This window comes from Cnephaeus nilssonii (assembly GCF_951640355.1).
Source record: "Cnephaeus nilssonii genome assembly, chromosome: 18".
Lineage (NCBI taxonomy): Eukaryota > Metazoa > Chordata > Mammalia > Chiroptera > Vespertilionidae > Cnephaeus > Cnephaeus nilssonii.
The window spans coordinates 5,131,065-5,155,809 of NC_137089.1; the positions used below are offsets into that span (position 1 = coordinate 5,131,065).

General features: G+C 57.7%; 1 protein-coding gene across 1 annotated transcript in view; it reads left to right on the forward strand.

Moving 5' to 3' along the window:
• Nucleotides 1–19,468, forward strand: part of ASAP1 (ArfGAP with SH3 domain, ankyrin repeat and PH domain 1) — a 217,895-nt gene extending 198,427 nt beyond the window's left edge. Inside the window, exons 21-30 of the mRNA XM_079796332.1 lie at nucleotides 569–684; nucleotides 811–878; nucleotides 2,513–2,620; nucleotides 4,670–4,898; nucleotides 11,222–11,392; nucleotides 12,217–12,286; nucleotides 13,919–13,977; nucleotides 16,256–16,749; nucleotides 17,849–17,971; nucleotides 19,237–19,468. Coding sequence (XP_079652458.1) covers nucleotides 569–684; nucleotides 811–878; nucleotides 2,513–2,620; nucleotides 4,670–4,898; nucleotides 11,222–11,392; nucleotides 12,217–12,286; nucleotides 13,919–13,977; nucleotides 16,256–16,749; nucleotides 17,849–17,971; nucleotides 19,237–19,311 — 1,513 coding nt within the window. The 3' untranslated portion in view covers nucleotides 19,312–19,468. The remainder of the gene's footprint in view (nucleotides 1–568; nucleotides 685–810; nucleotides 879–2,512; nucleotides 2,621–4,669; nucleotides 4,899–11,221; nucleotides 11,393–12,216; nucleotides 12,287–13,918; nucleotides 13,978–16,255; nucleotides 16,750–17,848; nucleotides 17,972–19,236) is intronic.
• The last annotated feature ends 5,277 nt before the right edge of the window (nucleotides 19,469–24,745 follow it).

Below are 24,745 nucleotides of genomic sequence, written 5' to 3' on the forward strand. Positions count from 1 at the left end.
GGAGGTTTGGGCTTGCTGGGTTCTTCATGGGGTAGATCTGTAAGCCACAGATTTTGAGGAGGAACCGGAGCTCATGCAAAGGAGCGTGAGCAAAACCGTGAGGGCGTTTGAACCCACAAGTGACCCAAGCCAAGCTGTGTCAATGCCCAGGCCCCTTAGAGGTGCCATGGTCAAGAGCATTGGCTAAGAACACACGTTGCCTGCGTGCACATCCTGGCTCCATCATCCGTGTCTTGGTACTCTCAAACGCGCACACTACGTCCTCTCTGTGCCCAGTGTTTTCATCGATGAAGTAAAAGTTGTAATAGCACCTTCCCATCAGGTGGCTGTGAAGGTTCCAGGAGCGAGGACAGGTGAAAAGCTGAGAGGCAGTGTCTGGCTCGAAGTACACTCAGTGCTGACTGCTGTCGTCACGTGTTGCTTGTAAATTTGGGTGAAATGTTAGGAACCTCCTCAGTTTATAATAAACAGGTCTGAAACCTGACTCAGTTGTTAGCCCAGACCTAAGCGGTTCACCCGCCGTGTTGAGCTGGAGAGGCAGCGTTTTCCCGCCCATCTGGTTTTTCAGCGGGAACCTGGACAAGCAGACGGCCCTGGGGAACACGGCCCTGCACTACTGCAGCATGTTCGAGAAGCCCGAGTGCCTGAAGCTGCTGCTCCGGAGCAAGCCCACCGTGGACGTGGGTGAGTGCGGGCGGGGCTCAGCAGCCGTGGCGGGACCTGAGCTTGCCTGCTGCACTGTAATCTGACCACGGTCTCCGCCTTTTCGAGGTCTGTCCTAATCATACACATGTGTTTCCCCAATTTCAGTGAACCAGGCTGGAGAGACTGCCCTCGACATAGCAAAGAGACTGAAAGCCACCCAGTGTGAAGATCTGGTAAGCAGCCCTGTGTGGCTCAGTGGGTAGAGCATCAGCCTGCGGATTAAAGGGTCCCAGGTTCGATTCCGGTCAAGGGCACGTGCCCTGGTTGTGAGGTCGATCCCCAGTAGGGGGCGTGCAGGAGGCAGCGATCAATGATTCTCTCTCATTGATGTTTCTATCTCTCTCCCTCTCCCTTCCTCTCGAAAATCAATTAAAAAAAATTTTTTTTAAGGAAAAAGATTTGGTAAGCAGGCGTGGCCGTGGGGTGTGAGTATCTAATAGACATCAGCTGCCTGACGTGGTGTTCTGTGGAACTGGAACTGGAGATCCTAGTAAAAGAAGCAATTTTTTTTTTTTAACTTTGGCTAAAGAAATTCCGACAAGCTCTGTGGCTGCATTTGCAAACACAATAAATGTGTCACCCGCCTGTCCTTGGCGTGCAGCTGTGATGGGGAGTGGGAGGCGTGTAAGAGGCGGTGTGACCAGCCGGGCTTACGGGTCGCGGTCATTCGGCTTTCTCTGTGGCTCTCCGTCAGGAAGACCTATCTAGGAAGCCAAATAGTCGGGCAAGTCAAGTGCAGAGTACAATGGTCTTTAAATGTTAAGCACGCGGCTCTCCCCCGCGCGTCCCTGCACGCACTCACCTTTTCTGACCTCACCGGTCCCTGCTCACAGCTCCAGGCCGCAGCGGAACACGATGCTCATAACCTGGGGAAGGTTGAGATAGGAAAGGTAGGTTACCTGCCCGAGCTCCAGGCCCGCGGTGGTGCTTTTCTGTGCCTGCGGGACTCCTCCGAGGAGGTCTGGCTGCCCCGCCCCGTGTGTGGATAAGAACAGGGGGACATGGACTGAACTGGGACTGTCTGACGTGAAAGGCCCGCCCCGCGCACTTCCCTGACTGTGCTTTTGCCTTCCAGCCAAGAATTCGCAGTTTTGAGACTCATTTTAATTTTAATAATATGGAAGAAAGCTTTACACCAGGCGTCCTCACACTACGGCCCGCGGGCCACATGTGGGTGTTTTTGCCGTTTTGTTTTTTGTTTTGTTTTTTTTATATATATATTTTATTGATTTTTTTACAGAGAAGAAGGGAGAGGGATAGAGAGTCAGAAACATCAATGAGAGAGAAACATCGATCAGCTGCCTCCTGCACACCTCCTACGGGGGATGTGCCCGCAACCAAGGTACATGCCCCTGACCAGAATCGAACCTGGGACCCCTCAGTCCGCAGACCGATGCCCCATCCACTGAGCCAAACTGGTTTCGGCCGTTTTGTTTTTTTTTACTTCAGAATAAGATATGTGCAGTGCGCATAGGAATTTGTTCATAGTTTTTTTTTTAAACTATAGTCCGGCCCTCCAACGGTCTGAGGGACAGTGAACTGGCCCCCTGTTTAAAAAGTTTGAGGACCCCTGCTTTACACCCTGGAGAGAAGTCACGTTGTCAAACTAACATTGACCATGCCTGGAATTCCTGGCAGTCTCTCTGAGCTGTCTGCTGGTCCAGCGTGGACGGCCAGGGGTTTGCTTATAAAGCCGCTGCTGGTGGTTCATTGGGAGCCAGGAATAGGCGGGGTTTGCTCAGTGTCTCTATAACGTTGGGGTGTTTGGCGTTGGAATGACAGTGGCTGCGCCCGCTGTTCCCTTCAGCTTTCCCAGGCCAAGTCCGGAAAGTTCAACCCACACGTCCACGTGGAATACGAATGGAACCTGCGACAGGAGGAGATGGATGAAAGCGACGACGACCTGGACGACAAGGTGAGTGTGAGTCCGCCTCTGGGGCTCTGCGTGCGCCCCCTACTTCTCTGCACATCTGACGGAACGCTGAGCGAGGTCGCTTGGTCTATGACCGGATGCACCAGGGCCATTTTCTTGGCTCAGACTTTGTGCTCCTTTGGGTCCCAGGTGGCAGCTGCATCAGTCAGGGATCTCCAGAGAAACAGAACTGATGGGATGTGTATCCCTGGAGAGAACGCATGGAATTTCTTTTAAGGGGGTGGCTCACATGCGCCTGAGGGCTGACAAGTCCAAAATGTATGGGAAGGTGGGGAACCCAGCAGTCTTGAGTCTGAAGGCATCTGGAGTCTTGGGGGGGTGCTCAGTCCTTTCTCCTAATCCCTTTAGCTACCCGGCTGAGGCCCACCCCATTACGAGGGTATCCCCTTTACTCCACATCTAAATGTTAACCACAGTGAAAAACACCCTCCCAGCAACTCCTATGCTGCTGTTTGACCAAATACCTGGGCACCAGGGCTTAGCCAAGTTGACACATAAAACTAGCCCTCAAAACGGCTAGCGAGTAAAGAATAAGTTGTCATTTATCGAGCACTCGCACGTGGACTGGGCGGCGGCAGGCACGTCGCCCGTGTCCCCCCCCCGGGTCGTTCTTACGAACGCCCACTGTGCTCTTGTCCCTGCCCCACGCTGGCAGAGGAGAAAACGGACACGCGGACATTTTGCAACGCATCTGCAGTGTCGGCTGGTGGAGGCGGTCTCGGTCAGACCTGCTTCTGTCCGGCTCCCAGAGGTAGTTCTCGGCGAGCTCTGAGGCTGGCTGGCACCTTTCATTGGGGGTGTGGGGGCGATGGAAGGAATGGCCGGAGCTGGCGTACAAAGGTGCCCTGAGGCGTTCCCACTTTAGAGGGGACATTTAGAGGCAACAGGTCAGCCTGGTAACACTGGAAACCCCAATAATGGGAATTGGGGGGTTGCTGAGGAGTGCTCAGAGGACACAGCATGGAAGACCATGTCAAGGACGGGCAGTGGGGACGGGCTCCTAAGGGTAGGGAGGAGCTGGCCGGGCAGAGGGAGGAGGAATGCATCCTCCCAGGAAGGGAGAGCCACGTGTGCAAAGGCCCAGGGGTCATGCTGGAGCCCGGATGTCTGAGGGAAGGTTAGAAGCTCAGTGTGTGAGGCGACCTGCACGTGGGCTGGGCCGAGAGAGGCCGGAGGCGGCCGCAGGGTCAGGCAGCCCGGGTCAGGAAGGCTCTGTGGGCCGCGTTTGACCTTTCGGCTTTGGATAAAGCCCATGAGTTTTTCACATTAACACCAATGAGAAGCCGACAGAGACTTCTGGTGGGAAGGGCATGTTTGCTACCAGCCCTGAGTCAGTGCGGAAAGCGGATTGAACGAGACAGAATCAGGCTGTTCGGGGGGCCGTTGCCTCTGTGGGAGCTGGGGGGTCCCGTGCACACAGCCGAGGGGCGTTCTGAGCTCTCCGTGCACAGCCGTGGCTCTGGCAGACGCGGAGGTTCCTGACTCGGAAAACAGTGGATGCTAAAGCTGTCACCAGGATGCAGACCCAGGGCACCGCACAGGCAATGAAAATGGTCTTGAATCCAGGAGGTGGGATTGGGCCTGCAGGTCTGAGTCAGCACTGGGTGTCAGTCAAAGCCAGGGGTGTGGATGAGGTTACTTCTAAGAGGATGCACGTGAGAAGAGAGGTGAGGCTTGAGAATCTCAGCTCTAAATGGCTGACCACAAAGGAACGTTGAATGTGGCCAGTTGTAGGTGGGCGGGAGTCTGTTGAAATGCTGGTGACCATGGCCTGCACCCGGAGGGACTTGTGGATTAGAGGCTAAACCTAACGGGCCTTATGCTTCGGGGCGCTGCTGATCCCTAACCAGTGTCACCCTGACGTGACCCTGGCAATGGTGACATGAGGATCAGAGTGTGAGGTCTGCGTCCTTCCCTGTCCTGTGTGGTCCTCTCGGGCCGCGGTGGTGGGTGCCCAGGTTCCCCCAGGAGCCCGCCCGCAGCGCAGTCCGGATGGTTGTCTCACCCTCTGCACTGTTCTCTCCCCTCCAGCCGAGCCCCATCAAGAAGGAGCGCTCGCCGCGCCCCCAGAGCTTCTGCCACTCCTCCAGCATCTCCCCCCAGGACAAGCTGGCGCAGCCGGGGTTCGGCACCCCGCGGGACAAGCAGCGGCTCTCCTACAGCGCCTTCACCAACCAGATCTTCACCTCCACGAGCACCGACTCGCCCACGTCACCCACCTCGGAGGCCCCTCCATTGCCTCCTCGAAACGCCGGCAAAGGTACGGGCTCTGAGAAGGGCCTCGTGGCTCCATCCTCAGAGCTGGGAGTCACCCCGCCTGCCAGGTGCGCGTGGGTGGCAGCCTATGGAATGGGGTGCCAGCACCAGCAGCCAGGTAGACGGGGTTGTGGGCACGCCTCACGCATTCTGTGTGAACCTCGCGGCAGTCCTGTCTGGGGTGTGCTCTTTGTGCCCATTTTGCAGATACGGAAACTGAGGCTTAGGGAGGTAGATTGGCTTGTCAAGGTCACGTAGCTGGTAAGTGGTAGAGTTGAGATTCAATCCAAGGTCCACAGAGGGTCCAAGACCTGGGCTCTTTCCTCTTTCGTAAGAGGAGTTTTGTTCTGTAAAAGTGGCTTTCCTCTAGACCAGCACGCCTCTCTTCTGAAGATGGTGTGGCAGCAGCATTGGTTACAGGGGGAGCCCTGGAGGCCCCAGACCCAGTCTTTCCATTTCCGGTTCACAGTGAGGTGGGTGCGGCAGTGGCTGCGTCGTGGGGACGAGGGGGGACAATGCTTCCGAGATGCTGAGTAAGTGGCCTACGGCTCTCGGCTGTGAGGACGCCAACCAGGCCCTGTGTGACCTGAGCCCCCGTGTGATCTAACCCTCCTGTCTCTCGGATGAGGCAGGCCCCGCGGCAGAATCCTCCCCGGAGGAGGTGATTGGGCAGGCGTGTCGGATGCCCCCGCGGGGCTAATGCCGGGTCCACCGCCTTGTTCTCGAGCAACAAGTGCTTGTCCTGTGCCCCTGGGTCCACAGAGACCATCCTGCGCAGGAAGTCAGGTGTTCCCCCAACAGGGATGGGGACAGATGAGACCCAGAAATGCCCACATCAAAGGGTCACCAGCCGGGGAAGTCGAGAGGCCCCGGGCCGGAGCCGGGGTTTGTTCTCAGCCAGGGCTCCCCCTGCACAGCGCAGCGCAGCGGCTCACGCGGCTTCCAGGCCGCTCCGCACACAATGCGGGCCTATTGCAATCACACTGGGGCTATTTTCTGGGAAATGTGAGCTTTATTCAAGACAGTGTTTTTTCAGAGCTTATTCTCCATTGAGACAGTGTTATAAATGGGAGCTGTGTTCTTAGAGACCCCGAATGGCCTCGTAGATCATAAAATAACGGGGAAAAGTTAAACGGAGGCTTTGGTGTAAATAGTTCTCATCGAAGCTGACCAGTGACCGTGACGGTGACGGCACGCGTGAGCCAGAAGTTTAGCCGGCAGTGTTTTTCTAGCTGCTCCCCACGTTTGCTGGCACGTACCTATGTAAGGCGTCCAAGTCCCCTGTAAATCACCAACGATGGATTGGGCCTTCGCTCCGGGCTGTGCGGGCATCGTGTTGCTGCTCACCTGGGAGGAAACTCCCCAGCAGGGGCGCGGCCTGGTGAGACGCAGGAGCCCGCCTTCTGGGGAAGCTGAAGGGACCCGAAACGTGAGCTGAGTCCCGCCGCTCGCTCAGGCTTAGAGCGAGTTCTTAGAGGACGTTGCTGAAGATCAGCTGGTGCTTGATGCAGAGGGGGCTCCCCTGGCTTGTGGCCCTTACTTTTCCCTGTTTCATTCTGTTGAACAATAGACACATTTACGTGAGAGCGAGGATGTCCTGCCTGGGTCGCTCGGATGCCCACTTCCCGTGGCGCGTCCCGCCGAGGCCTCTGCTGGCGGAAGTCCCTGCCGCGAGAGTGAGGCAGGCTCTGAAGGGCGCCGGCTCGGGGGAGGCGGAGACAGACACTAACGTTCAAGTCCCCGCCAATCATAGGACTGAGGGGGAACGTGGGATCATTCTGAATCCAGCTCAGGAATATGTTCCGGACACTCCAGCTGCCTCATCAAAATGCAAGGACGTTTGACTTAATTGCCTCCGAGCAAAGCCTCCTTGTGCTCGGGCAGAGCTGTCAACAGCGGAAGACTCGTCGATTCAGGGCCCCTTTGGCCGTCCTGGAGCCTAGACGGGCGCGCTGGCTGCTCCCCCTCTCGGCGGGAGGCCCGGCGGGATGAGGTCATAGCCGCGATTTCAGTGAGCGGACGTCTCTCGCTGTGCAGCTCCCCGCCCCCTGCGCGCTCCTTAGGACTAGATAGACGTTCCCAGGCTGGCCGGGGTCACTGCGTCTCATCTTCCACTAAAATCAGGTCATAGGACCAGGGTATCTGAGAGCAAGAGGATGCTGAAAGGTTAGGCCAGCCCACAGCCATTGCGCAGCGAGGAACAGCCCTGGGGAGGTCAAGGGACTTGAGGTCACTCGGTGGCTGCAATGGGACAGAAAATTAAAATGGGCCTTAGGACTTGTCCGACCAGGTCTCCTCGTTTCTTCCTCTGCTTGTCGGGGAGGATGGTCTATCTCCTCCTGCCCTCCTGGTGGAATTGCCCTCGGAACCCAGGGAGACAGTCCCGGAGAAAGGCTGTAGGGAAGCAGAGCCCTGGACTGCTGGGAGGCCCCTGCTGGGATTGGGCTGCGGCTCTGGGTGCCGCTAGAATCTGGAGAGTGTAGCGAGCACCGTGAGACTGTCCCCCAGAGCAGGCCCTTGAGAACAGACACTAGTGCCCTAACCGGTTTGGCTCAGTGGATAGAGCATCAGCCTGCGGACTGAAGGGTCCCAGGTTCGATTCCGGTCAAGGGCATGTACCTTGGTTGCGGGCACATCCCCAGTAGGAGGTGTGCAGGAGGCAGTTGATGGATGTTTCTCTCCCATCGATGTTTCTATCTCTCTCCCTTCCTCTCTGTAAAAGATCAATTTTTTAAAAAAAATCTCTTCTTTAAAAAGAAGAAAAGAAAACAGACACTAGTGCTTACAGCTTAACCGTGTTTTTAAGTAACTGTAAGCTATCGACCTGCCTCTTTCTTACGGTGGCGATTCCACGCCATACGCGGCGGCCAAACTGCAGCTGAGCTGGGACAGGTGTGGACACTGGTGAGGAGGGAGGGGGCATTCAGCTCAGCCTGGCGTGGGGCAGGGCTCCGCGGACGCAGTGCGGCTGGCCTGGGCCTCTGCAGCTACAGCTGTGCCACGGGGGTCCCCTGCCGTGTGGGAGTCCTGGTCGGTCTGCACCGGCTTCCGTGTGTCCGCACACTCCACCTCGAGGTGCCTCTGTTCCCCCACCTCCGAACCTTCCTTCCCGCGCGCAGTTCCTCTGAATGACCCATTGTCTTTATCCTCTAAAGTAACAAAGTTTCTACTCTTTTAAGCTCTGTACTGGGCAAACCATGAGAAAATGGGGAAATGGTCATTCGCACTGTCCACAGCTGTACAGGTGCAACCTGTGTCGCTCACACAGGGGCGGCGTGTTAGAATGCTGACGTTACACAGGGATGGTCAGGAAGTTTTAAGTCCTCTTCTGGGTCTTGTTTTCCTTTGAATAAGTTACATTTTAGTTGGTCTCCCCGCATGGAAGACGTGGGTTTTCTGTTTTGCCAACAACCAGAGGGATGAGGACACCGGAAAGGAATCCGCCTGGCTTACACCACAGACCTGCCTTCGCCCAGAACGTGCGGGCATGGGGAGGAAGGCCCGTGGATCTGGCCCTCAGGAAGCCGACGGCAGGAGGAGCGGCAAGCCCGCTCCGGCGCAGGCAGAGACGCTAGTGACGTTGGTCCTCGTGGGAGTTCAGAGATAAGAGCAATGGCTCCGGGCAGAGGGCTGGGATGACCTTTGAGCCGTCCTGACCGGGGAGGATGCTCCCGCAGAAGGGACGTGCTGCCTCCCAGGAGGAGAAGCTGGAGGCTGTGGTGGCACCGAGAGCCGGCCAGCGTCCCTCAGCCGATTCCCTGCAGGGACTGGCAGTGTCCTCCGCTCCGAGCCGCGGTCTCTGATGGCAATGCGGGACGAAGGTGGGTTCCAGGTGGCGCGGTGAGACCCCTGGCTGCGGGCCAGCAGGCAGCGCTCAGGTCGCGGGAGCTCCAGAGGACTCAGGAGTGGAGGAGGAGGTTTGACAGGCATGTTGGTTGCGATTCTAGGAATGAATTTTTTTTTACAATATCTGTATGTGGGTGTAGTTGAATGACTTCAGGGCAGTTTTTCTGGATTTGAGTGGATAGCTTTCCTGGCTCTTAAAGATATGGAGCCTTATCGGGGGAGGTTGAATTCAAACTATTCACCCATTAGTTCAGTGTTAAATTACCGGATCCAGCCTACTGTACACCAGAACCTGGCGAGCCAGACAGGCCATCAGAACGTAAACAAAGCCGTCCTCACCGACGCCGTAGCTGATGGGAAGAAAGGCTGACGTGGCGTGAGGAACACAGTCTCTTCCCTTTGAAATGATGATCCCAGAGGCGCAGTTTGGCTCGGTTCGTGGTTACGGGACGACCCTGGCCTGATGGCCCCTGAACTCGCCTGCAGACAGCGCTGCTCAGACATCGCTCCCTTAGCACGTTGCCTGGTGACATTTGGTTCCAGGCAGGATTTGGAACCCATTGAATGACCTTCCGGGTGCAGTGCCCCAGCGCGACCCTAGGTGGCGATAGAGATGAAGTTGCTGTCCATCATCCAGTCCCCGTTTATTTCCAGGAGGAAGTTACACTTCCTCACACAGCACTCGCTGCTGCCCTGGCTTTGGGGACCTGCAGCTTCGTGGGAGGGAGTGAGCACCTCCCTGTCCCAGAGACCTGGGGTGTGGTCCCAGCTCGCCCTGTGTGCCTGTCACCCTAACATCTCCAGGTCCCCACTTTCCTGGATGCACAGCGGGGGCCGTAATTCCCCACCCACATACTTTGCAGGGTCTTTATGAAAATCAAGGGGAATAGCCTATACGGACACTTTGGAAAACTAAAAGCTTCAGACGTGCAGGGGTGCGGTAACAATGACTGTTGTTTCAAAGATAAAGTGGTCCTGAGCTTGCCCTGACGGGGGCCACAACCGGGTGTTGATTTGGGGTAACGGCAGGCTTGGAGATGTAGGGCACCATAGGATTGAGAGAATCAAAGGCCAAGAGGTTAACCACATTTACTGACTTTGAGAAACAAAATGGCCAGCGAGACTGGCCATCAGCACTTAAACAAAGTTGGTGTCGATACTGACCCGTAATTGATCATGGGAAACATCAATACTTACGTCACCAGGGCGGAGGTGGAGGCCAGCAGTAACTAGGCTTTTCTTTGACGCGCAGAATGTAGAAAGCTCTTTGGGAGCCTTTCTGGATCCCAGGTACCTACCGTCCTGTGTTCACATGTGGTGTGGCCGCGTCCTCAGCTTTTCTTTGTTTCTCTCCTTTTTCATTTACTTTTAATCTTAGTGTTTGCGGGAGCAGTTACTCATGAGCACAGTTAACTGTCTGCCTGGTGACAGTCACAGAGAGCCGTGTGTCCGGTGCCCGCAGGTACTGCCTGGCACCCACCAGCACTTCAGTGTCACTTTCCAGAAACAAAACTAGCAACAAACTTTTTTTTTTTCTTCTTAAAACATTAGTTCAAAAAAGTCAACCTTTTTGCAGTAATGGTGTGTGTGTGTGTGTGTGTGTGTGTGTGTGTGTGTGTGTGTGTGATATTCATAAGCTTACTGCTATCCTGTCTTTGTCTCTGAAGGAACTTGAGTCTTTTTTTAAATCTATAGAAATCAATATCTAATGTACGTAACCTATTGAGTTTCTAATATAATAGGTGGTTTATGAGGTCCAGAACAACAATCAGAATTGGAGGAAAAAAGAGTTTTTGGATTTCTTTTTTCTTCTGAGTAATTCTTTTTACCTTAGCATCCTCCATTACTTACACAAGTCATGAAAAAAACTCGGGCCCTCACAGTGGGGTTCGGTTGGCTTGAGCATCCTCCCATGGGCCTAAGGGTTGCCGGTTCCATTCCGGTCAGAGCACATGCCTGGATTGCCGGCTCGATCCCTGGTAGGGGCAGGCAGGAGGCAGCAGATGGATGTTCCTCTCTCTCTCCTTCTCCCCTCTCTCTAAAATCAGTAAAAATATATTAAAAAAGAAAACTTGGGCCAAGTTTACTGACTTAAAGGAAAGGCTGTGGCGGAGAGAAGAGTCCTGTTCTGCTGTGGCTCAGTGATGTCACTGGCGGTGCCGCGATTCCAGTGACTTCCTGCTTAAAGCGCGTGTTTTCTGTTTCCCGCTGTGCCTAAGTGATCTCAGTGCATTGGCACGTCATGCTGACCGGTATCTTGTTTCTTAAAGACACACACTCACCTTTCCTTTGTTGTCACTGGTTTTCACCAGCAGTTCTTAGAAACCCTGTCTGTGCATCGCTGGGTTGGCGGGCGTGGCCACCTCCGGCCTGCGCTTCTGTCCCTCCCCGTGTCGTACCACCTCCGACGTGTGGATGACTGCACCCCGGCTGTTCGATGAGCCCGGGGCTAACCTTCCCGCCCGTTCACTGCCTTCCCAGGTCCCACCGGCCCACCGTCAACGCTCCCGCTCGGCATGCAGTCTTCCGGCGGCACGTCCACCCTGTCCAAGAAGCGGCCCCCTCCGCCGCCGCCCGGACACAAGAGGACCCTGTCGGACCCTCCCAGCCCACTACCTCACGGGCCCTCCAACAAAGGCGCAGTTACCTGGGGTAAGTCACCCGGAAGTCAGGGAGGGAGGTTAGTGGCAAAGGCCATGTAGCCCACTCAGACCCGCTGGTCAGCGGCGTGGCTGGGATTCTAAACCGGCCTGTCCAGCTGCAACTGCGCACCCTGCACCACTCCTGTGAGCAGGTGCTGCGGGGGGGGGACAGGTGCTGCAGGGAGGGGACAGGTGCTGCAGGGAGGGACAGGTGCTGCAGGGGGGGACAGGTGCTGCAGGGGGGGGACAGGTGTTGCAGGGGGAGACAGGTGCCGCAGGGGGAGGACAGGTGCCGCAGGGAGGGGGAAGAGAGGGCTGAGGGACAGAGACATGAACACACATGTCTTTGGAGGATGAAGGTCACCTCAAGTGGCCAGACAACATTCTGTCCGGGAGGCCCAGCCCGCCCCCTGCCAGCCCTCCCTGCCCTGCAGTTCAGGGGGCGGGAGTGATGGGCGGTGGTGGTTTAGCGCAGACCCTGCATGTGGGCTGCTCGGCCTCGTGTCCCAGCTCTGACCCTCAGCAGCTACTTGACCTGGGGCTTGCGTGTGTTTCCTCCTGCGGAAGAAGGAGGGTGGAGGGTTGTGTTGTGTGTCCCGTGGAAGGGTTACTGTGAGCACTGAGCACAGGACCTGCGCACAGTAAGCGCTCAGTGACCGGGAGCTGCCATTGCTGTTACCGTTGGGGCGCGGTGTGGTCACGGAGAGCAGGTGGTTGTGGTCAGCCTTTCCAGTGCCTTCTGGAACCTCAGGGAGCTTGTCTGCCAAACCCACGTCCCCACATTCCGTGTCTCTGTCGGAGGCTGCCACGTTCGACGTTTCCTTTTCTCTGCAGGTAACGACATGGGTCCATCCCCCTCAAGCAAGACCACAAACAAGTTTGAGGGGCTGTCTCAGCAGGCGAGGTAAGCCAGCTCTGTCCTGCTGGGCGTGTGGCTGCGGGGGCAGAATCTCAGAGATGGGCGTGTGACGGTCTGCTCCACGTGGCCCGCAGCCGTGGGCCTGGCGCTGCCGGCCGGGCTGGGAGCGGACAGCCGTCCTCCATCGGGGCTCCAGGCGGGACGGCCCTCACGTCCCTGAGTCAGTGTGCCAGAATGAGTTCTTATTTTCAGTTTTTCACATGAAGTCCTTTGGTTCTGGTACTTTCCCTCTGGGCTGCTTTTGCAGCGTGGGGATGGAAAGTTCGTCCTCCGCGGAACCCGGCACCAGAGGTCCTCAGACTCAGGGGGATGAGTGTAGGCGCTTTGGAGCGTCGTCTGTGGGCAGCACTGAGCCAGTCCCCACGCGAGGGTTCCGCGAGAGGCCGGGCTGAGATGACACAGGGGCCACTTCCAGACCCAGAATCGGGGAGAAAGTCACCTGGTGTGTGGGGACTGCTTTCCAGAGTGTGTCCAAGACTTAAAACACAAGCCCTCATTTCTTTAATGCCCCTGTTTTGCCTTGACAACCTGGGAGGTGGCCCCTGAGCACTTGCGCACTTTCATAGACGAGGGTCACTGGTGGCCGGTGGTCTCAGCGCTGGCCGCGGACCCCTGGCTCTGCGCACTCCCCGTCCCGGGTTCCCTTCCCTGCGCCCGCCCTGCCGCAGCACCTGAGGGAATCCCTCCCCAAACGTCCAAGCCAGAGCCTCGCGTCCACCGTTTCCAGCTCAGTGGTGGCTTTATCTCAACGCCAGTGGGCCCCTGCCCGAGGTGGGGGGGACTCCAGGTGGCTGGGAGCGCTTAGGCCCAGGGGATGGAGCGCCATTATAGGAGACAGAGACTCGGGTTTTGTCTGGTTGGTCTGGCTTTCCCTGTTCTCGTAAGCGCAGTTGGGATAGAAGGGAAAAGCCGCTTCTGGGGACATCCACCAGCAGAGCAGGAGGAGTGGGAGGTTAAAGCAGCTCCTGGCGGATCGACACGCGTGGCAGCTATTGCTCTGGGCCCCAGCGTCCTGTGTCCCGAGAGGGGCTGCGGCCCGTCTTAAATGGCGGCAGTGGTTCCAACAAATGGATGCCACCTGGACGCGGCACTGAGGCTGCGGGTGAACATTTGACCACGCACACGACACGCGCGGCTCCTGTCGCAGGGACCTGGCCTTTTCCTGCGCGTTCGCACGGGCTCCCAGCGGCGCGAAGCCCGGGGGCGAGAGGTCACTTAGGAGGACGAGGGCTCTGAGTCCAGCAGAGCTGGGTCTGGATTTCCGTGTCCATCACCACCAGCCTCGCTCGGGGCCTCTGCCGGTCTCCGCGGTCTCCTCCTCTGACAGCGGGGCCGGCGGGGTTACCTCTGTGTGCCACACCGGGACCGGACCCAGCTGCTCTCACCGACGGAGCCCCTGGGAAAGGCTTGGGGGGAGGAGGAGTTAGTCAGAATCAATCAGAACACCCTCCCAGCCGGGCAAACCTGGACTGATGGGAACTAGACTATCCTTTTGCTAAAGAGATCTGGCGAGGGTTTTTAGATAGCTCAGCAACGCCTCCGATTTCCTTGAATAACCTGTCCCCGCCGACATTATAACACTTTAGGTCCTAAATGATTTTTTTTTTTATTAATTAGCACCGGTTCCGCGAAGTCTGCCCTTGGCCCGCGAGTTCTGCCTAAACTACCTCAGAAAGGTAAGGTCTCTTTTCTGAGGAGACTGTCTCTTTCCTCACTGCCCTCATTTGTAGCTCTGCGTGAAATATTACTATATGGTTCTTATTGCAAAAGTGATATATGTTCATTCTAGATTTGAAAAATACAGGTAAGCAAAAGGGAGAAAATAAAAACCACCCGAGGATGCAAACAACCAAGATAAACTGGAGGGTCCATCCTTTTACTCGCTTTTCTGTGCTTTTCATAAGTTTCCATTTAAACTGATGTTTGTTGCCTGATAAATCAGAAACGTTTCACATGGTAAATAAAACTCATTGGCCTGACAGGTAACTTCCTGTCTGCATGGTATTCCCTGTCTGGTGCCAGGATGTGTGAAGAGTCTCTGTTACTTAGTTGTCACATAGTTTTCGAGTTTTCTTCTCCATGAACAGTGCCGTGCTGAACATCCTAGCACAGACATCTCGGTGCCCGGCCCGGATCCCTGCTCTGGGATGGATTTCTAGGATCAGGGTGCCCGGCCCGGATCCCTGCTCTGAGATGGATTTCTAGGATCAGGGTGCCCGGCCCGGATCCCTGCTCTGAGATGGATTTCTAGGATCAGGGTGCCCGGCCCAGATCCCTGCTCTGAGATGGATTTCTCGGATCAGGGTGCCCAGCCCGGCTCCATCTCTGCTCTGGGATGGATTTCTAGGATCAGGGTGCATGCTCTGAGGGTTATGGCTGCCCAGCACTAATAGTTTCTGTTCCTCCAAAAGTGTGGCTTACGTTACAGCAAGCCTTCCCAGCACCTTCCCTGGGGATCTCCCAGGTTCCCCCCCGGCCCCACTACCTGCCTCAGACTTCTTTTGACTCCATTTCAGAGATGAGTCTGACAGTCCTGCTTTGACTCTGAGCTGAGCCTCATCCCTGAGGCTCAGGGCCTGCCGTGAGCAGGGTGCCCTTGGGTTCGAGTTCCCTCAGAAGCGAGGGGCTGGGCGGACCATGGGAGGAAGCAGCTACAGGACAGCTTGTGACAGTTACAACATGGGGGTGTGTCTTCCTTCCTTTATTTTTTTAATTTTACGACTGTCTCTCTGACTGAGTTGGATTCTTAGGGTGACAGCTTTTCCGTTGACTCACTCAGCGTGCTTAGGCAGCTGTGTTCTTGCTGAGCCCTGTGTGACTGGCCGCTGCGCCAGGAGCCAGGGCTACAAACGAGTGAAAAGGCGAATCCTGGCTCCGGGAAGCCTGGCTGGCAGAACAAGAAGAATGCTCTAGTGCCATGGTCGGCAAACTCATTAGTCAACAGAGCCAAATATCAACAGTACAACGATTGAAATTTCTTTTGAGAGCCAAATTTTTTAAACTTAAACTTCTTCTAACGCCACTTCTTCAAATAGACTCACCCAGGCCGTGGTATTTTGTGGAAGAGCCACACTCAAGGGGCCAAAGAGCCGCATGTGGCTCGCGAGCCGCAGTTTGCCGACCACAGCTCTGGTGGAATGCTGAGAGCTGCCAGCTCCCGTCGGCCAGTTCCGTGTAGAGGAACTCATGTGTTAGCAGGGAGCAAGGCGAGGCACAGAGAGGGTGTGTGGCTGTCCAAGGTCACACAGCTGGAAAGGAAGTGGTGCAGCTGGACGCGGAGACGTGTCCTCGGTCCTGAGTTCTAGGGGACAGAGCTGTGGCAGGAGCGGCGGGAGTGGTCCCCGGGGCACCCGTCCCGGCGCGAAGAGAAGAGGAGGAACTGACTTAGAAATGCACCCAAACTCTTCAGCGGGAAATAAGTCAGTTGCAGGCAGTGTAGACGTTGTGGTCCTATTTATGGTTTATTGTCATCATGTTTATTCTCCCCAAAACGTGTCAGGGGGAAGTGTGGGGAGGAGAAACCTCTTCCTACTAACACTAAGGAATTTTTATTAGCTGGCAAATACTCCTGCTAGAACAGCGTATACGTGAAAGCAGACAGAAGTTCTATGTGTGGAAAATACACTAGAAAGTCAAAAAGGAAATACAAGAAAATATTTGCAGCGGCTACAGTGAGGTGATGGGCTTCTGGAAACTTAACTCTGTACTTTCCGACTCGCTCTCGTCCGTGTTGTTCATAGTTGTGGGGTTTTAGTTGTGGCCTCGTTCGGACATCCTTTCCTGACGTCACTGAGCGTGACATGTGAGTTGTGACGTGGGAGCTTACGGCTTCCGCTCTTGTCTGTTTAACAAGGGCTCCAGGTGCTCACGTTGGGTCATGCTCAGCAGGTGCCCCGCCCCTCCCCCCCCCCCCCCGTCCGCCCGTGACCCCCCCTCTTTGGCTTGTTCCCGCAGTGGCACTCCGGAAGACCGAGACCAGCCACCATCTCTCCCTGGACAAGGCCAGCATCCCGCCCGAAGGCGTCCAGAAATCGGCGCCGCTGGCAGACTTCCCCCAGAAGCCCCCTGGAGACCTGCCCCCGAAGCCCACCGAACTGGCACCCAAGCCCCAAATCGGAGATCTGCCCCCTAAGCCGGGAGAACTGCCCCCCAAGCCTCAGCTGGGCGACCTGCCCCCCAAGCCCCACCTCTCAGACCTGCCCCCCAAACCACAGATGAAGGACCTGCCTCCCAAGCCGCAGCTGGCGGACCTGCTGGCCAAGGCCCAGCCGGGGGAGGCCTCGCCCAAGGCCCCGCCCGCCGACGCCGCCCTGAAATCGCACTCGTTGGATCTCTCCCCGAATGTGCCGGCCCGAGACGCCATCCAGAAGCAGGCCTCCGAGGACTCCAGTGACCTGACGCCCACTCTGCCCGAGATGCCCGTGCCACTGCCCAGGAAGATCAACACGGTGGGTCCGAAACCAGGGTGTGTGTGGGGGGGTGGGACTCATGCAGAAGGAGCGGGGTCAGCAGGGCCACTGAGGGAGAAACCGGGGTGTATGTGTGGGGGGACTCATGCAGGAGGAGCGGGGTCAGCAGGGCCACTGAGGGAGAAACTGGGGTGTATGTGGGGGGGGACTCATGCAGAAGGAGCGGGGTCAGCAGGGCCACTGAGGGAGAAACTGGGGTGTATGTGTGGGGGGACTCATGCAGAAGGGCGGGGTCAGCAGGGCCACTGAGGGAGAAACCGGGGTGTATGTGTGGGGGGACTCATGCAGAAGGGCAGGGTCAGCAGGGCCACTGAGGGAGAAACCGGGGTGTATGTGTGGGGGGACTCATGCAGGAGGAGCGGGGTCAGCAGGGCCACTGAGGGAGAAACTGGGGTGTATGTGTGGGGGGACTCATGCAGAAGGGCGGGGTCTGCAGGGCCACTGAGGAGAAACCGAGGCACCGGCAGGAAAAGGCGCCCTTTTCGTTACTAGCTGTTGACTGCGCTGGGTGCCCAACGCGTCCTCTGGGGGTCATTTCCCTATTTCCGTCTTCCCGTTTGCAAAGAACTGGACGTTCCACAAATCAGAGCCCCAGTCAAGGTGGTCAAACTTCAGAACTTGGGGAAGTGCCGGCTGCCGGGCCAGCTCCTGCTGACGCTGCTTCGCGTGAAGCCGGGAAGTGTGCGCGCTGCACGTTGAGTGGCGGAAGCTGCAGATCTGCTTTGCATCATGCTTCCCAAATCCATTTTTAGACTCTGCGTCATCCTGGCCTGCGGGGGGCGGGGTGGGGGGAGAGTAGTGTGTGTCCCTGGTGGAGCCAGACTGTCCCTTGCCCTCGTGGTGAAAATGATGGGCGATGCCCGCTCGCCCGGGCCAGGCTCTCCCCTGATGCCAGGGGAAGGGACAGGGACTGTGGCATCTTGAGATGTCTCGGTACACGGAGCCCATGGCAGACATGCTCCGCCGTTCACAGCAGAGAAACTGAGGCTCAAGGAGGTCCTGGCCCTGCCCACGGCCAGCGAGCCCTTGGCTCCCTTTGGTCAGTCCTGGCCGCTGACAGCCCGTCTCCGTGTTGCAGGGGAAAAACAAGGTGAGGCGCGTGAAGACCATCTACGACTGCCAGGCGGACAACGACGACGAGCTGACCTTCATCGAGGGCGAGGTGATCGTCGTCACGGGGGAGGAGGACCAGGAGTGGTGGGTACGTACCCGCACCGTGCATTCCCTCCGGTTCCCTCGGGCGTGGGCTGCACCCGCTGGGCCCTGCCCGCACTGCTGGGAGCCGTGCCCTGCGCCCCGGGACCCTGCCCTCCTGGTGGGGACCTTCTGTCCCTGTGTCACCTGCCAGAGCAGCTGTGGGTCAGGGAATTCACGTGGGACGCGCTTCAGCCGTGGTCACACGGGGGGATTCTTCACATCCTCCCGAGGCAAACCCAGAGCTCCGGGAAGCACGTTGCCTGAGGCGCGGGGCGGCTCAGCGGGCAGGGCCGGTCCCGAGCCTACATGGTCGGCTGCCGTGGGCTGGACACAGCCGTGCTCCAGGCCCTCTGTGCTGCGGGCCCGTCACGGAGGGACCGACAGGTGGCCTGGCCGGGCTCTCAGCCCCTCCCCTCTGTCTGTCCTGGGAGCCAGCGTGCAGGTCTCGTTACGTTTCCCACGACGGGCCTCCCGTAATCAGCTCCCACGGACGTAACAGGTAGAAGCTTCTGCAGGTGACGGGCCAAGCTCAGGGAACCTGCCGCGGCCACAGAGCTCTGGAACCTGCACAGCATCCTCCCCACAGCGGCCAGGAGACGGGCGCGGGCCATAGCAGCCCCCCAGATGCGGGGCGTTCTGTCTCACAAGCCGAGGGCAGGGTGTTTTAGCCCGGGTTACAGACGGGAGGCTTAGCGAGCTGTGTCCCGCTTGCCTAGAGGGAAAGCAGTCGAGCCCCCTAAGAACACACGTTTTATTCTGTTTCTAACGCACGAGGCCTCTTGGTTTCTCCCCCACCTGTGTGCCCACCACCCCAAGCCACGTCTCCCTCCATCACCTTCGACCCCCTTCACCCCCTCTGCCTCCCCCGCCTCCCTCCCTCCCTCTGGCCTCACCACACTGTGGTCTGCATCTGTGAGTGTTTTGTTGATGGGTTTGCTCCATTCATTCGATTCCCTAAATGGAGAGATCCTGTGGTGCTTGTCTCTCTGACCGGCGTCTCTCACTGAGCCTAGTCTCTCCAGGTCCCCGCCTGCCGACAGGGAGGACTCTCATGGGCTGCCAGCGGGCAGAGTGAGAGCCACACAAAAGTGCCGAGCGCGGAGCACGTGTTCTGTGATCGTCCCTGCTACGTGGTCGGTTGTCTCCGCTCCCTGCGAGCCACCGAAGGGTGGCAGGGGGCAGGCCTGCGCCCGCCCCAGGTCTGTGGGCACAGCCGGGCCCTGGCCCAGCGGCCTGCCTCCACCTGACGCCTCTTGCTTCTCCCCACAGATCGGCCACATCGAGGGAGAGCCCGAAAGGAAAGGGGTCTTTCCTGTGTCCTTTGTTCACATCCTGTCCGACTAGCGAGAAGGAGAACCTGAGACTGTCCACACCCTTCACGGCTGACGCCACCCCCGGCGCCCTGTGCCCACGTGTACATAGCTGCTGTTACAGAACGGGACCGCCGGGCCGCGCAGGAGGGCGCGTGGTGTGTGTTGTAAATAAACGCCCTGTTATCTTCCGCCTTCGCCAGTATTAATGGGAGCCGGGGACCGGCGTCTTCCTGGTTTGCCAAAGCCGTCCTGGCGTCTAGCACTTACATCTCTCTCTGTGCCGTTTTCCACGCGAGCAGGAACCTGGGAACCGCCGGCTCTGCCGACAGCAGTGGTCTCGGCTGCGCCACGGCGCGGCGCGGACCGTTCCCAGCAGCCGTGTTCACGGTCGCTGGCGGAAGGCACGGTCCGGGGAGACTCTGAGCTCCGACAGGCCGCCTGCAGCCTGTGTTCAGTTTACAGCTCCACTGCCCACGGGGCTTTCCTGACGGCAAGCGCTCGGTTAAACGTGAGTGTGGCCCCTTCGGCAGGACAGGCACGCCCCAGCCTCAGGGCGTGCACGGCACCCACCCCTCGCGCAGGTCGGCCAGTGGATGCAGACGTCCCGGGAGCTGTGCCCGCCCCTGAGACGTTACCTCATTATGCAAAGATGACGTAGCCTTCGTGACGATTCGGACAGAAGCTAACGCCCTCGGTGACGTTCCTCTTCCAGGCCCGAGGGCGGCCAGGAACGGCAGCCTCCTCGCCGAGCCCGCGTTAGACGCCTCCGGAGCCTGCCTTCCATAAAGGAGCGTGCGGAGCGGGGGGCCTGCACGCTCTAACCTGATTGCCATTAAAAGCAGAGATGATAAGGTTGCGACGATGTTTGTGTCTGGTCAGCCCTGTGGCTTTCTCTCACGCGTGTGGCTCTCCACGTCATGTTGTGAATTAGCATCCTTCCCGTGTGTGAAAGCATCTCGTGCGTCGGTTCACATTCTGTTCGGAGCTCTGTCCCTGACACGTGTAAACCCTTCAGAGCTTAGCCAAAAGGAGGACGGGTTAGAAGTCCCCCTGCCCTCGGTCTCCCCGCCGTAGAACCAGGTGCTGCAACCGACCTTTTCTTCCTCCCGGCTCTTGGTTAAACCCCCATCGTAGGACGTCCCCAGCCCCACGCCCTGTTCCGCCGACACGTCACCTTCAGGTCAGCCCATCACCGAGGCCCTGGCGCTGCTGTGACCCCACGTGGGAAGTCTGTCCCCCATGAGGCCCCTGTCGGTTTCCTTCTCACCCATGTGCGGGTCAGACAGCAGGAACGCCGTGCCTGCGCCGGCCTTTCGCGTGCATCGGGAATTTGAAAAGAATACAGCAGGTTCGCGCCCCCACCAGCGGGGCTGAGCCCTGACCAGGGCCCGTGTGTCCTTCTGCCATTGCATTTGCTTAAACTGCTCTGTTGGCAAACCGCACAGGAAACAGCATTCTTACGCAGATAATCTTGGCAACGAGTGAGGCGTGTTCATTTCACAGAAGCACAATCCCTCCCGAACCCTTAGGGAAAGCCGTCATTGACCGTCATCACCCCGCGCCGGTGAATTCAGTTCCGCGCACACGGTCGCTCAGAGAGCTTTGGGCAGCCCCTGGCTTAGGAAACCCCGTGGCAGGCCTGCCGCCCCCCTCAGCTGTGACTCCCGCAGCCAGAGTGCAGGCGCGGCCCGTGACCTGGGGTGCGGCCGGCAGCGTCTGCACCCTCAGGACGTAGGCCACACTCGTGTCAGGGCAGGCGGTCACCCTCCCACGTCCCTAGTGTCCCGGTTCGGTTCCACGTTTTCAGTTGCATTAAAAAAAACTCATCTTTGCAGCCTACAGTGTTTTAACTGATCTCAGAATAACTGGTTTCTTACAAACACACACACACTAGATGTCTGAGACGACGCGGAATCGGTGTCGGCTCTTCCCCTTCCCAGCAACGTGAACGCGTTTTTCACACCGTTTCTTCTTTCGGGTTTGTCTCTGTTCTCCACCAGGAATCGGAGCTCTCTCCAGCTCGCTGACCCTGGGACACCTGTGCTGGTCTTAGTTGAGTTGAAATCTGATCATTGTTCTGAAACTCAGTGAGCCACTATCTGCAATTTTGTACATGAGATAGTATTTTGAAGGTATGGAAACTTATGGGGAAAAAATAGCTAATGAGTTCTCTCTCCCCCGGAGGGGAACGGTATGTTCTGCAAATAGCGTGTCTTATTTTCCTGTTGAACAGCGATGCTATTTATTTTTTTATTGCCTAGGACTCCAGCCTGTTGTATAGCCTCCATGGACCACTCGGTAAATCCCGACTCTCATCCGACATTTCCCTCGGACACCAGTACTCGCGTCCGTTCACGTGTATTTAATGTGACAGTGTTTTTTCAGTACTGTATGTGTTCATTTCTACTTTTTTTAATATTTAAAATTGCTTTTAAATAAACATATTCTCAGTTGATCCCAAACATCCGCCATCAGGCCGTTCTGTGAGCTGCCCTCTCCTCCTCCAATTGGAGAAGACCAGGACTCCCCCGGGCCGTGTGGTGGGGGTAGAGATAACACAGGTCCTTGCAGCTCCGATGTAAAAGCTCACTTCGGATGCGTAAAAATGTGCATCTGGCCCTGGCTAGTTTTGCCCAGCGGATAGAGCATCGGCCTGCGGACTGAAGGGTCCCGGGTTCGATTCCCGTCAAGGACACGTACCTGGGTTGCAGGCTCTGGCCAGGGGCATGCGGGAGGTAACCAATCAATGTCTCTCTCTCACATCGGTATTTCTGTCTGTCTCTCCCTCTCCCACTCTCTTTAAAAAAAAAAAAAAAAAAGCAATGGGAAAAAAATGTCCTCGGTAAGAATTAAATATCCTATCTAATAAAAGAGTAATATGCAAATTGACCATCATTCCAACACACAAGATGGCTGCCCCCATGTGTACACAAGATGGCCACCACAAGATGGCCAGCAGGGGAGGGCAGTTGGGAGGGACCAGGCCTGCAAGGGAGGGCAGTTGGGGGCGATCAAGCCTGCTGGAGAGAGCAGTTAGGGGTGACCAGGCCAGCAGAGGAGGGAAGTTGAGGGCGACCGGGCTTGCAGGGGAGAGAGTTGGGGGGACCAGGCCTGCAGGGGAGGGCAGTTAGGGGCAATCAGGCTGGCAGGGGAGCAGTTAGGCATCAATCAGGCTAGGGGTGATCAGGCTGGCAGGCAGAAGTGGTTAGGGGCAATCAGGAAGGCAGGCAGGTGAGCAGTTGGGGACCAGCAGTCCTGGATTGTGAGAAGGATCCCAGATTGGAGAGGGTGCAGGCTGGGCTGAGGGACAACCCTCTCCCCCCCCCATGCATGAATTTCGTGCACCAGGCCTCTAGTGTGTGTGTGTGTGTGTGTGTGTGTGTGTGTGTGTGTATACACACACACACACACACGTTTCCTGGTCTTACACAACATTGCTCTCCAGGACTTGCCCCCCCTTTCCCACTCCCACCTCCACGACACCCGCGCATGGCCCTGTTTACGGGAGAAGGGGGGGTGCCTGCTCAGACCACCTGCTGTGAGTAAATTTCTGTTAAGCTGGGGCTACCTGTGGGGAGCAGACCCAGAGCCGGACACCTGCCTGCATCCTCCTCACAGCCCATGAGAGGCAAGAGCCCTCCACTTCCTGGAGCTGGTAAATGTGGCTCCAGTTCACTTCCGCCAGGAGACGTCATCCTATATTGTAAAGGCTTAATATGCAAATTGACCAAACAGCAGAAAGACTAGTTGCTATGACATACACTGACCACAAGGGGGCAGATGCTCAACGCAGGAGCTGCCTGCAGGCCCCAGGCCAGCCAAGGCGGATGCCAAAGGGCCCCCCCCACCATCACCCTGCCGGTTGCCCCACAGATTGGCCCTGATCACCGTCCAGGCCTAAGGACCCTACACATGCAGGAATTTTGTGCACCGGGCCTCTAGTGGTTAATAAATGCCCGAGTCGGGAGCCCAGACCAGTGGCTCTGGCTCCAAGGCCCCCACAGGGATCCTGCCACATGGAGGCAGTCCCCGCCACAGCGCTCCAGCCAGAGACAGCGGTGAGAGCTCACGGGGTCAGGGCATTGCAGACGGAAGTGTCCGTCTCCTTGTTTCCTTCCAACCAAGTGGGCAGGACCCACCCTGCACAGGCTGCCAGGAGGAGGGCTTGGGCCGGGGACCGACATGATTACCTGGATAATGCAGGCAACGGGCAGCTGGGTGTCCATCTGATTACATGAGGGCGCCATGCTGGCATGTTGTAAACCCGGGACAGGGTCTGTGTGAAGCTGATGGACTCACCATTGGAAGGCAGCCACCAGTACACGGGGCCCCTCCACCACAGCCCTCTCCCGCATGAACTATACGTACGTACGTCAGTCCTCTGCGAGGTAACGTCCTCCTGAGACACCCCTTCAGATGAGGAGGTCACTCACAGAGCTGGAGTGACCTCCACCAGGTCACAGTAAGTCCTGGGGCAGTGCCAGCCCTGGTCCCCCCCCTCACTCCCCCCAGCCTGCTCTTTCCCCTAACCCTGAGTCCCCCCGCTCTCCGGGGATGTGGGTGTCCCTGTGGCTAGTGGGTGGAGGTGATAATTACTAGGGTAATTCCACCTGCTGTACTTGCCCCCACACACACCCTCGTCTGTCCTGAATGGCCGTCTTGTTTGCAGAGTCTGCAGATGGGCTCAGCTCTCCAGCCGGGGCCTGGCTGAGGGTGTGCACCCCGCCCGTACAGGGATGGGGGCCACACCTCCAACCTGGCCTCGCAGCCCACAGCCGGGTGAAGGTGAGGTCAGCCCAGCCACATGGCACACTGCCTACCCCTGAACATTCCTTCCGCTAAGACGCTGCCAAGACTGTGGGTGCAAAGCCGTGCCCAACACTGGGTTCCTGAGAAGGTGGTGGGTGGGGCAAGGGGATGACTAAGTAACGTTACTGGGCGGGCGGGGGGGGGGGGGGCTCACCTGGCGGGGAGCTTCCTGGAGGAAACGGGGTGCGCTCCTCCTAGGCCTGCGGGGGAGCAGGTGAAGGCAAGGAGCTGACGCAGGTGGGAGGGACAGCGGGTGAGGCGCCGAGCCAAGGGCTCTGTCAGTGGGAGCGCGTTCCTGGACAACACTCCGCGGAAGAACTCCCATCCCCCCCGTTTTACAGTTTGGGAGACTGAGGCTCAGGGAAGCGAAGGCGAAGGTGTGACTCGCCAAAAGTCAAGTTGCTCGTGAAGGGCGGAGGCTGGACTTGAACCCTGAGGTCGGGGCCCTCCCGGCTCCCGGCTGTGACCCTGGGCTGCCCTTTCTGAGGAGAAGCAGGGTCAAAGCCGGTCACCCTCCCAGGGCCAGGTCCGCCGGCCGGGGGAGTGGAAACCACGGGACACGGTGGCATTTCCCGTCCAGAGAAGGCGCGGCGTCTGCCAAATGGGCCGGGGGTGGTTGCTGGACAGCTGCTCCGCCCTCCCCCCACCCCTCACCC